This window comes from Epinephelus fuscoguttatus, linkage group LG11 (genome assembly GCF_011397635.1).
Source record: "Epinephelus fuscoguttatus linkage group LG11, E.fuscoguttatus.final_Chr_v1".
In the NCBI taxonomy this organism is placed as follows: domain Eukaryota; kingdom Metazoa; phylum Chordata; class Actinopteri; order Perciformes; family Serranidae; genus Epinephelus; species Epinephelus fuscoguttatus.
The window spans coordinates 22,869,188-22,882,395 of NC_064762.1; the positions used below are offsets into that span (position 1 = coordinate 22,869,188).

The window sequence follows — 13,208 nt, forward strand, 5'->3', positions numbered from 1 at the left end:
ATGGCAGGGTGAGAAAGAAACGTATAGCCTGAGCTTGAAAAGTATTGTCCTCCTGACAATTTTGCCAGAGCTTCATTTGTATATATCAATAATCATAACTGTTATGTTGAATCTGTGAAGAAAGCTTTGTTTTTCTCACATTCTTCCACAGTGAACGAAGAACCCAAAAAATTCTTGATGAGGTCTTGTGCTGTATAATCCAAGTCGCATTTATCCAGTCATACACTCAGTACTTCACACACAGAGAGCACTTTCTGACAGGGGACTGAACTAAAAACTTTTCGATGCTCTCTTCAAAGCCAGAGTACATTGAAAAAAATCGGTAATTTTACCTCACTGAACACGGGAGCTACTAGTCCCCTTCTGTTAGTTTATTTATGTGACTGTGTGACTTCAGTGTTTTAAAGTATAAGTTCCAACTCGGCAACGTCACAGGACAACAAAAACAAACCTCCAAACAAGGCAGCAGTAGACCAGCAGCTCCTGTGTTCAATGAGGTAAAATTACAGGTTTTTTCAGTGGAGTCTGGCTTTGAAGAGAGCATACATTTTCACCTGTAGTTCATATCCCCAAATGAAAGGGCTGTCTGTTTGTGAAATACTGAGCATATGACTGGATAAACGAGACTTGGATTATACAGCACAAGTTACGTGAGAGTTTGTGAACAGATATTTAGGTATAGTTTTGCTGTTGTTAAACGCAGCCTCCCTTTGACTTCAATTCATCAATCTGAGGGGGCAAGGTCACCCAGTAACACTTGCAATGTGAGATAAGAGGTGACAAGAAGACTGTGCTTAATTTTTAAGGAGGTGCAAGCCAAAAAGGATTACAATCGCTTCAACAAACATTATTTCCAACAAACCTAAGACCTTCGAGGGTTATATGTCACTAGCACGACAGACTGAAGCCAACAAGGGAGATTACAGCTACTCTACTACTTTTGTCAACATTACAATTTTTTTTAGTAAAAAGAAGTTCAGCAAAAACTATTCACAGCAAGATCTGTGAATCATCTCAAGTCACCAGGACATTGTTTGTGTGTATATTTTTAATGCTTTTTTCATTGCTGTGAGTTCCACAACAAAATTCAATTTACTTCCATCGAATTAGGTTGGAAGCAGAGATATATGAGACTATTTCTCAAAACCAACAACAGGTAAGTGAGAAAATCTTTGTTTTGTAATTTGGATGAATGAAAACACCCAGTCAGAGTTCACCAGCTTCTGTCAACACACCACAGTGAAAGCCAAACAAACCAGTAGTTAAGAAAGCAGGGGCGACCCACAGCACCTTGTGCTCAGCAGCACAGGACGCCCTTATGGGGGACTGCAGCAAGCAGCAGCAACAGCAACAGCAGCAGCAACCCAGTTTGTTCACCATCCATCACTGCAGCACAGCAATTTACCCAAACAGCAGAGTGGAGTCAAAAATACTAGCAAGGCACAAACAAGGAAAGAAAATGTCCCCAAACTGTAACTGCGGGGGCGGTGGGTGAACAGATAAACAACTTTCCAAAGCAGGATTATGGTGCTGTGTATGTGGAGGCCAGGATGCGTGGGCCTTGTCTCTAAATGTGGCACAACAAACGGTGGAGGGGAGCTAAGCCGGCGTTCACGGGAGACACGCAGTAGCTGCCCAAACGGGCTTGTTAGGGGGCAGAGAGGGAACTCATCAGTGCACAAGATCACGGCTGACAGAGAAGCTTGTTAACTGCAGCACGGTAGCCAAGAGGGTGGCTCATTAGGGAGAAGCACCAGTAGTCTGCACGGGCCGTGCTGGTGTCACCAGATGGCTGCCTGTCTGCTGGCTGATGAAGAATATGGACATCCATCATTAACAAATGATGTGCAGCGTGTCGCCTGCACAGGAAATCATATAGACAGCATTCATTCCAGTCATGGTTTGACTTTGTCACAGTTACGATATTTGAAACTTTATATCATAGGCTGCCAGAGTCTTATTCACTTGGGTAAAGAAGGAGCTCCATTTTCATTTTCATCCTGAGCCATAACAAAGTTTGACTGTGACACTGGGACATGAATCCTGCTGCAACATTGCCCCCTACTGGTGCTGAGAGCTAAAGGAAACCCAGATTGATGGAGGCGAGATGCAATCAAAACATGAATTTTCCCATCACTCGCCTCTCAATGGACTCTTCACATGTCGCCAGCCGTCACTATAAATAACAAATTGTTTGCAATCACCCTGTCTGGCTAAGTACAGCGCTCTTCAGCTTGATTATCGCACAAGACAAGATTCCAGTAAGGACCAATAAATCATTATTCATCATTCATTCAGGGAGAAATACAAGCTGCTGCAACATCTACACCAGAAGTGGGACTCATTTATTTAGACATTCTTTTCAGGGATGCTTCAACCAAATAGCAGATGATTTATTTGCTATCTAATCTCACACAGTATCCCAGAAATTAAAAGTATTGTTGCATGGTATTACTTTGACTGAGCCTTCATTTATCCACAGCCGATGCCATTGGAAGATGTGGGAACTTTAATTAAAAATCAGTGATTTTTTTTTTTTTTTTTGCACTGGAGAAAAGCATGGCCAGCAGAATAAAAAAGAAAAAAAAAACAGATGCAATCAAGCCAGGGTGATATGGCCGGAATATATTAGAGAGTTTGTGAGGGGACGTAAACTACTTTTCTTGAAAAATGCTTTAATCACTGCTGGTGCAACAGAGTAGCCGTGAGAAGTGCATAGAACTCATTAACTTTACCTTAAGGGTCATTTCACCAAGAAATATTATTACATATCTTAAACTGCTCATATCAAACTGTGAAAGCTGCACGGTGTCGTTTAGCTTCTGCTGTGAGGAAATAAACTTTGAGTCAGCAAGTCTGAAGTTGTCCTCCAGTGTTGTCACTTTGTGTTAATTAAATCCTACAGTAATGAATTCAAATTAAATACATGAAAGATTTTACGTACAAGGTATTGTTGGGAAATGATTGTTCTGTATACCTTTAGAAAATAGTGAGAGCAAGGATCATTACCCGTGCAATAATGTAAAACATCCTGCAATTAAAATCCAACTTAACGGAACACTACATCATCTTACACATTAAGTTCATTCATCATGTGCACCACTATACACCCAAACAGCTGTGTGATGTCATCTGTGGCTTTGGAAGGAGCGTTCTCAGTCTGAGGTTGCATTATGGGAAGTGTAGGACTCTGGACTATGGCTGCAGTCACACCAAATCAGGCGCTGTGGCGATTAGCTGCAGGGTTGGGTCACTTAAATGGTCAGTTTATGGCTGAGTTAAGGGTAGAGACCGACTACAGAAGCCTTTGTCCGTCATGAGTCTGAGTTAGCTTTAAAGTTCATTACTGTAGACATACATGCACGCACACACAAAGCAAGTGTTCTGTAGAATAAAACACAAGAGCTGTTAACACAGACTTCGTTCTTTTTACTCACTAGAATATTCAATGATAGGAAGAGACTGTATTACTTGTTCCAGTGGACTGTGGGCGTCTTCTGGTATGATTGCGTTCCTCCAAAAGTAGATTCTTGTTCAATTTTTGGCTGCAGGCCGCTACATTTTTCTTCTCCTGGCCCTCCCTGCGGCCCTACACTGCAGCCTATACGCACTTCCCATATTCAGATAAATGGAACTACTGGCGTTCTTGCCAAAACCCCTGATTTGGCATAAATGCAGCCTAACAGTTGTGGTATTATGGCATCTACTGCTTCAGTTTGACCCTTCAACTTTGTCTCAAGTCCCCCACTTTTATGTTAGTGCAATACTAAAGTGCTGGAGAACACCTTTAAAGGAGGTCTAAGCCAGGATTGTCTGCACATGGCTCTCAACATGGAGGAGGTGGCTAGTAGCTAATGGTGCTTACAGTGCAAGCAGTGCTAACAAGGGCGACAGTGCTGACAATGTTAAAGGAAAATTTCACCTGCAAATAACCATTTGTACTGTTTATGAATTACTACCTTAAATTTGAGGAAAACTTTTTCTCACGTGCTTCAACGGTGAACAGAGAATCCAAAAATGGCGAACAGTCTTCATGAAGTAAATGAGGGCCATGTTTAACATCAACAAAACTATATCAAAACATTGGTTTAATAACTCTCACGCAAGACATACAGCACGATCCAGGCCTCATTTATCCAGCTGTATGCTCATTGCTTGTCAAACACATACATTTTCGCTAAAACATTACGATTTAAAACACATCGGCTCAAAGAGTCTCATGCACAGCTAAGCAGCTTGCCTGAGCATGTGTGTGTATTTGAACTCAAGTGGTGCTCACAGGCTCACTCTGGGTAATGACTTCTATTCACAAAGAGTTTGCCGTTTTTGGATTCTTCGTTCACTTTAGAAGGACGGGAGAAAAACAAAGTCTTTTACATGAATTCAAGGTAGCACGTGGTGAGTAATTCATATGCAAACTGTCATTTTGTGGGTGAAATACTCCTTTAATGCTCTGAATATTGCAGACAGAAACTTCAAGCATAGAAGTCTTATAAGCAGAATGTGCTTTAAATGTCAAATTGAAAGTCATTCTGCAAAAATCTAACAAAAATCTTAATTTGAAAAGTATCTTAACTTCAGCTGTGAAATACTACAATAGTACTAAAACTACTCATATACTATTTAGAGGGGTAAAGAGTGCATTACATTCCTCCGAAATGTAGCGTACAGGTAAAAAGTAGCATCAAATGAAAATACTCAGGTAAACATCGTAACATGTTACTTTAGGTGCATTATTGATGGACTAAAAAGAGTCAAAGTTCCCTTTAATGGTTTTAAAACATCAGTACATGCTGTAAAAAAAACAAAACAGCACAAGCAGCAGATACATGTACAAATGGCTTCATTTAATTTGTGTTTCACAAACAATCCAAGAACTTATGAGACAAATGTACAGGAATTATTTTTGCCATTTTATTTTTTTTTTCTTCACATTATTGCTTTACAGTAAAATGCATTGGTTGGATATGTCCAGTATAGCAAGACAATACATTCATATAAGTTATACAGATGTCCTCAGTAATGTTTTATAGGAACTAGCTTTACATTAAATATATTTTTTAATCATTTATTATTCTTGACAAACAACTCCCACGTCACATTGAGCTCACAGTGCATCAGGTCGCATTCAATCCAGAAATACATACCGGTCCTCTCTTGTGTTTAACTGCCGTTTCTAACGTGTGTGTGTGTTCTAAAGTGTGTGCGCTTATTTTGTACACAGGATCGCCATACAGTCTGGATTTATGCAGAGCTACGACAAGTATGGCATCTGTCATTTTTTTGTCCCTCTTCCAAAAAAATTGACTTGGTAACAAAGATGCAAGTCAGACGACCGGTGAGAATGTACGCTGTTTGTAAAGATGAGGACAAAAACAGGAGCAGTGTCTTATTCCCCTGCTGTGGGTGTTACCATTCAAACCTGGCAACCCGGGACATGACCACACAGAGCAACAACAAAAATATACACACGCACACACACACACACACACAACAAAACCCTTAACACTGCACATTCTGAATCAACTCAAGTACGTTACAGACGTGCGCCCCCACAAAAAGCATCAAAAAATTAGGTCCTGTATGTACAGAAGACCCACTGAAGGACTGACGGGGAGAAAGGGTGGTGTACAAGGATGTCAGTGGGTGTGGAGTCGTCTGTGGGCCCTGTGTGGTCACCTCCGTCTAGTAAAAACAGCCGTTTGAACCCTGATTGAGTAGCAGCTTAAGGGGGGTCCGACTTTTTTAAAAATTCCTTAAAGTCTGCTCTCATCCATGTCCTTTTGAAAAGTGACGTCCCCCGGGTGCTGGAGGGAAGACATCCGTCCATGCGTTCCCTGCTGCCCCTCTGCTCCGTCAGCTAGGGTTGGTGGAGAGTTAATGCCCTTGTGCAAGAGGGGACAAGAGTGGAGGAAGAGGATAAAGGAGAGAGTGTGTAGGACTTCCCTCGAAGCCACTGTTCCAGAAAACGTCCTTTTGGCTCAGTTCCTCGGCTGTCTCGCACACACACGCACACACACACACCTGTGAGCTCACACATCAAGTACTACAAGACAAACCGACGTCACATCTCCACAGGATCCCCCGTCTTTATATGGCAACCTTGCAGGGGCCTTCTGTCACATCGAATTCTTTAAATTGAGATTGCATATACAAGTGCCTGCTGCCAACACTGTGGCAGAGGGATATTTTCAACACTTAAAACACTCCCCGCACGCTTTTCAGTGTTTAGTCTCTGCACCCCACTTGTGGACTCCTCCCGGGCATTTTTGCATGATGTCAAAATGTCTGGATTGCAGTGTGGCTCGTAGCTGCCGATTTCTGTAAAGTGGGTCGGGCGGTTTCCATGGAGACGCCCAGAAGCCCTCAGCCTTTTGCTGTGCTGTGGAGGAGCTGCGTTTTTAATGTCCCAGCATGCACTGCAGACAGAGGCGGGGTGTGCTCATGGTGTTAACGAGGTTCCAGTCAGTTCCGAGAGTTGAAAGCCCAGTGTGGGAAAAAAACGTAGCGTGGGCCCATACCGAGCACGCGCACACACACACGATTGTTCTCTCTCTCTCTCACACACACACACACACACACACACACAATCACAGATACACTGAAAATACACACGCACAGAAGGAAGCACTAGTTGATTCAGAATGAGAGGACGGCTGTTAAAGTGCAATATCTACATGTAACTCAAAATCAAGAGACCACCACCATCGCCATCTCCTGGAGTTGTCCATCTCTGAGTTTCCCTGATAACCGTCAGCTGTGGTTGGCACCCCCGCCCTGCGTAGAGGGGCTGCGGTACCCCCTACTGGCCAGAGGGTGTTATAGCAGACAGTCAGTGTTGAGAACCGTCTGGTTTCTTTGCATTTTTTTTTTAAACAACTACCTCCATTCTGCTGCTGTCTCAAGATGACAACAAGTCACCTGATGATGAGAGGAATCCGACGCATCCCACAGATCTGGAGCCAGTTTTTTTTTTATCTGAAGTTGTGCAGAGGGAAAAGTGGACTGACCCGTCGCTGAATGAAAAAAACGCTGGGGTGGAGTCGCCACCACCGCCAGCCAGGTGCCCCTCTGAGTGGTCAAATCTCCTTACAGCACAAAGCAAGAAAAGCATTTCCATGTGCAATTTGTTTCAGTGAAAAACAGGCAATGTCCTATATTTGCAACAAGCTCTCCTCTGCATTTCATACTAGACAAAACCTTGGTTTGAAAAAATAAATACAAAAAAAAGTGTTTACAAGTTTACATTGTGCAGTGCTGCATATGCATAACACCCTCACAGTCGTCTGATCTGGACTGTGATACATCTTGACACAAAGTGTCCTGACAAAACGTCTTTTTTGTTGTTGAAGAAAATAAAGCAGATTTGATCAAGCAGATGAGGGTCGAGGAGTTGCGGAGGGTGAGTGAAGCGCTAACAGTATCTGCTCCCTGATGCCAAAGGCCATGCCAGGGGAGTCGGGTCCAGGCTGGAGGAGGGGAGCTGCCAAGGACAAAGCCCTCCTCCATGGAGGTCAAGAGGGGGAAAAGGAGCGTATTTTTTCTTTGGGTGCTGGGGTAACTGTAATTTTTTTTTTGTAGGAATGACTTTAAGGGGAGTTCTCGCTATGTGGGAGTTTTGGTTGGAATCGTAGATTTTTTTTTTTTTCCTCTTACAGACTCTGGTTTGGTTTGTGGAAAGGCTCTGGGAATGGTGTGTGGAAATCTACAATGTGAAAACAGTGAAAACACACACCAACAATCAACAGGGGCACTTATGATTCTGGAGGTCCCCGACATCTAAAGGCATGCTAGATGGGTAGAAAGTTAACAGGCGCACAGAGGAACTAAAGACTTTACTGCAATAACAGGCAATGCCCCGAAATAATGGGCATTAAGGACCGGCACTGCGTGGAGGACAAGAGGACAAATTAGAGACATAGAATGGACTCCACTCTTACATCGTGTACTGCCTCTTGGGAGGAAATGAGATTCGTATTCAGGACTAAAAGGATTACAGGAAAGAGCGCAAGAGGGGAGAAAAAGAGTCTGCAGATAGGTCCGGTGTTATTGAAAAAAAATAAATAAATAAAAGATTTTTGGGGGTTGCTATGGGAGCGTTGAGGTTTTGGTATCCGAGGCATGCTGCTGTGCTCTAATCCTCCATGCACATGGGCAGGTTGACGAAGGTGAAGACGTTGTACTCGATCATGACGGAGAAGCAGAGGAAGATGGCGTACAACACCAGGACGTATATGCCCAGCTTCACGTCCAGCCGCCATTTGTTCAGGTGGATCCCCAGAATCTGCACATAACACAAATACAAATACAAATACAAAAATGCTCGTGCCGGCTCAGGTATGCTCCACATAAAACCTTACTGTGCACCTTTAATGAACGCACCCTGAACTGACTGAATATCTTACAACTTACCTGTGCAGCTAAATCATGATATGCAAATCTCATTCTAAAACTGTAATCCACAAGAGGCATTTTATGACCTTTGATGAGTAATTACACTACAGCAGTGCGTCCATCTTTCTTTCACTGCTGGAAAGATGGTCTTTGCATAAAACTGGGCTGTCTATGCAGTAGAAAGATGCAAAGACTTTTGAAAGTGGTGCAACATGACCAGAGAAAAGTGAGAAAAAGAGCTGTTGCATTTGCTGTCAGTCAAGAAGTAGAAAACCTACAACTACCAGAATGCACTGCCAATAAATACTCCCACTGGTGAGCATTGACGGCAAGTTAAAATATGTTTCTGACAACATTTTAGGCGAGAAATCAGTAATGCAGTCAAAGAATCTTGGTTTATATTTGATCACCGCTGCCTCATCTTACAGTCTGACCGGAGTTTGCTCTGAGTTTGTGTCCATGGCGGCCACAGGCATACAAAAATAAGTATGTACAATCTGTAGTTTGAGCAAATGCGCCTAGAGCCCGAGCCCATCTGGACGCCGGCAAGATGAAGGAAAGTTTACCACAGTTCATTCACACATACTACCCACATTATGATACAAAGCTGATTCAAAATTGGCAAAGTATCCCTTTAGGAGTTTCTGTAGCTGGCACATTACTGATCTGCGTGTGTTTAAGGTGCCAAGGTCGGAAAAACATTGACAAACTGAATCACTGCAGTTTGTTTTCCAGGGTTATATTTTTATTCAAGGACCCGCTGTGAAATAGAAACTTATGCAATTCAGAGTTCTGGTCAGAAGTTTCTAATTTATTATTGAACGCTGTGTAACTACTTGAATTTTGTTCTGCTCATTCCAGAGAAAAAATGCTTTACCTCCTTGGCACCAGAGTATTTTTCACAGGAAACACCCCGAGTGTTTGCAACGCTGAATTTTTACATTTTGATGAACCAATTACATAACTTGGCTCAGTCACTGTTGCATAACAGTGGATCAGTCCTTGATGAGAGAGGCTGCACAGGGGTGTTATTATCTATAATAAAGCACTGTGGATTTTTACTTTAAACACACACAGTAGCCTGGTTATGTTCCTGGATGGGGTCAACATGACCGGTGCAGCGTAAACATCATTTACTCACCGTGAGGGCGACGGAGCCCAGCAGAAGCACCACCGAGTACAACAGGCCCCGGCTGTTAATCATCACCTGCGACACACAGAGACATAAACAATCTATCTTTATCAGCTCCTCAACATTAGACATAAAGACCAACTGGATTTTGGTTATTGTTGTTTTTTTTACAGTCAGAGTAAACAAGCTCCTCACCTCTGATCCATAGCTGACACACATGGTCTGTAGCGCCCAGGGGATCCCCAGTCCCACAAGAATATCAAACACGTTACTGCCGATAGTGTTAGACACTGCCATGTCTCCCAAACCTGCAACAAAACCAAAAAAATCTTTAAAAAGCAGCTAAAACTTAGAGCACAGATATGCAAGATTTTCATCTGCACTTATAGGTCAAATAAACATTTTTATTTCCAACTGAAGATTAACGTTTTGCTGTTCTGTTCTTTGTGATATTCACAAGGGCCCTAACCTTCTTTCAGCTGCAGGTAGTGACATAGCCGGGCTACACTGCGATGTCTATAAACAGCTTTGCACTATTCCCCCTTGTTCCTGTGCTTACTTCCTACTTTTTCGACTTCTCTATATGTTACATTTGATTTGTAAATGCTAACAAAGCTTGTAAGCTTGGGAGCTCCAAACACTTTTCTATCCATCTGTCTATCCACTTAATAGGGACATCCCAGTGAGCACTTTCACCACAAAAGGCCCTGGTGCCTAGTGATACAATAATGTGCAACACGCAGCAGTCTAAAAATGTTTCAGACAGAAAGGTGTACCTTGCCGAGCCACAATAAGACTAGCTATGCAGTCTGGGACGCTGGTGCCTGCTGCCAGGAAAGTGATGCCCATGATGACATCAGGGATTCCCAGAGTGTAGCCGATTATAGTCACCTGAGAGAAAATTACAGAGTGTTAGAGCTCAAAAATAGCACCAGCTGAATGAAAAAATAGCATGTCAACCTTCACACCAGATGCCCATATTTACAGGGGACCCATTACTGCTTTCCTTATTTTCTATCCTATAAATAACGTCATAGTGTCGGATGCTCATATTAAACATGGCCAAAGTTTCATGGCCAAAAACCTCAGTCTTCAGGTGTCTGAATACTCCGTTTCCTATGTCTGTATTCTAGTTTTTCTAGTTTTCGCAATGACCTCCCGGCACCCTACTGCAAGTGCTTACTAATCTTGGTTGCCAGTGCTGTTGATTTCTTCCCAATTTTGAATCACATTCCTGCTGGAACATTTCAGGTTGTGAAGCTTTATTTGTGATTTTTTTAATGGTAGAAAGTGCTGCTGTGCTCTCATCACTCCCTGGCTACGACAATGGTGCAGAGGTGCCGAGATAAGTGAAAACACTGATCAGTCGAAGCAGACCGGGCTTTTCGGAGCGTCTCAGACAGAGGGTGAATACAGGTGTTCCAGCGCAGACAGTATGAGGAAAATAGAGTGTTTTGACCATTAACACACATAAACATGTTTTGTAGAAATCCACAATATAAACAGGAACCAGAAATAAGCACAATGGGTCTCTTTTAATGTTCCCTTACTTAGCTGCAAATGTTTAAACCTCACAGAGTCATAACGGTTCAGATAACATTGTTAAATCCACCATTTTGACGGCAATGATAAGATTAAAAAAAAAGGTACCATTTTCCTGATACTATGCCAATTCATTTTTGCAATATCCTTTTGTGATTTGTAATCACTTAGGATAGGTTTACAAACTGTTAAAGTTTCTATTAAGTGCTTATAATGCTCATATATGCTATAGTTAACACATATAGTCCTATTAATGGTAATAAACATCTTATTCTGTCTTATAAGTACTCATTAACTGTTAATAGATGCTTATTAAGCATTAATTAACACTTATTACAGTACCTTAACAAAGTGTTACCGAAAAGAGTACTGTAAATAATAATGTCCATTGATTTTATCTAGAGGCCTTGATGGAGTTTTTAAACTTCTTTTCTTCAACCAAAACTCTCAACACCAAAGATTTTCAATTCACAATGATGAAAAACAGAAGAACAGCTGGAAACAAAGTACGTCTGCTCAATAATTTAACTACTCCATCAAGCAAAAATGCCATTTGAGCACTGGTACACTACAGTGAGAGTAAATCCTAAAGCTGTCCTGGTGATGCCTCACAGTCTCACTCACCATCCAGACCATAAAGTAGGAGAAGATGGCAATCCAGACGGTGGACAGGAGGAAGGAGAGCATGAAGAATTTCTCCCAGCGAGGCTTGGCACAGTTCGGGACAGTGAAAAACAGCAACAGCAGCAGAGGCCACGAGATCAACCACTTCAACTTGCTGCCAATGCCTTCTGCAGCAGGGATACACACATTCGACAAGAGATTAGCCTCCTGCTCTTTAGCAATATGGTGGAAAAAATTATTGCCTAGATGAAGTACTAAATGCTACTTTCTTAAAAAGATGCCAAAAGACGTATATGTCCTCTGTCTGCTGTAAGCGCCAACAGAATATGCATTTTTCTCACATTTTTTATTTGAAGCCACTGACTCATTCAAGCAAGGACATCAATAACTACTTAAGTAGAAAGCTGCGTATCATGCTTATTTCAACTTCTTAAAATAAGCAAGACAGTAAGACATTGAATAGATTCATAAATATGTCAAAGATGTTGCAAAAATTACATTATTCCTACATTATTCATACACCCTGAAGAATCCATCCATGCCTGCCAAATTACACAGACATTCATCGGCTGAATGCACGAATCACGTACTTGGAATGTGAAATGGCGAGATTGTTATGTTCTCCTGTGTCTCGGTGGGTTTGTCCTCTGGCACGTTTCCATTCTCGATCTCGACCTTCCCGTCAATCACTTGTGTCTCCACACCATTGGCGGCTTGGACCAACTTCTGACGCTTTCAGAAAAATGAAACTAAGTCAAAGAGCACATGAGCAGGCACTCTGCTGCTCTGACTGCGGCGCTACTGCCATGTTTTTTATGCATTGTTGTTTCTGCATTTATAAATGAAAAACATAAATACATGAATTCTGTGTGAGGGAGATAAGGAGACTCTTTGAGGCGAATTATAAACTTCTTGAAAGTAAACTCAGAGCAGCAACAGATATATGATCGTACTGGGGCAACAACGCCTTGCTGTACCTCTGTTATGATGAGGCGGCTGGCCATGCGCAGACGGGTCTTGGGTCCAAAATGGCTGGTGACCATGACACGGAGGCCAGCTTCTGGGAACCTGAACTTTGTAGGGCTGGCGTTCATGATCTCGTCCACCATCACTACTGATCCCCGGCTGTAAGCCTTGGTGGGCTTGACTGAGGGGGTGCAGGGATGTGATGCAAATATAAAAAATAATAATTTAACTGACAAATGACTTGTGTTTCAATCATACTAGCAAGGAACTGTTTTCATCTGTTTCTATCTATTTGATGTGTTTTATTCAAATGCATGTAATTAAAACCTTCCTGACGGTGAACCGTGACACCCTGTTGGGGCATCCTCGACTGCAAATTAAAACTTGAGAGTAATTAAAACTTAAGAGGCATCAAGAGATACGCACTGCACTAAAAAAGTTTGCAGTGTCATTTTGTAGGCTGGAACACTCCAGCATCACGGGCCAAATTAATGAGGAGTATTAATGGGCGCTAAATCAGTGCTATTTAGTCACCATGTCAAAGCTGCAC

The 13,208-nt window shown here is 42.3% G+C and overlaps 1 protein-coding gene across 3 annotated transcripts in view; it reads right to left on the reverse strand.

The window, feature by feature from the left end:
* Window positions 1–6,303: 6,303 nt before the first annotated feature.
* Window positions 6,304–13,208, reverse strand: part of slc24a4b (solute carrier family 24 member 4b) — a 46,456-nt gene continuing 39,551 nt past the window's right edge. For 2 of the 3 annotated variants that reach the window (XM_049590037.1, XM_049590039.1), the window contains exons 11-17: window positions 12,670–12,839; window positions 12,283–12,424; window positions 11,693–11,859; window positions 10,303–10,417; window positions 9,722–9,834; window positions 9,536–9,601; window positions 6,304–8,284 (exon numbers count right to left, since the gene is read on the reverse strand). In XM_049590037.1, coding sequence (XP_049445994.1) covers window positions 8,135–8,284; window positions 9,536–9,601; window positions 9,722–9,834; window positions 10,303–10,417; window positions 11,693–11,859; window positions 12,283–12,424; window positions 12,670–12,839 — 923 coding nt within the window. In that variant the 3' untranslated portion in view covers window positions 6,304–8,134. The remainder of the gene's footprint in view (window positions 8,285–9,535; window positions 9,602–9,721; window positions 9,835–10,302; window positions 10,418–11,692; window positions 11,860–12,282; window positions 12,425–12,669; window positions 12,840–13,208) is intronic. The other variant, XM_049590038.1, reaches the window with a different exon arrangement.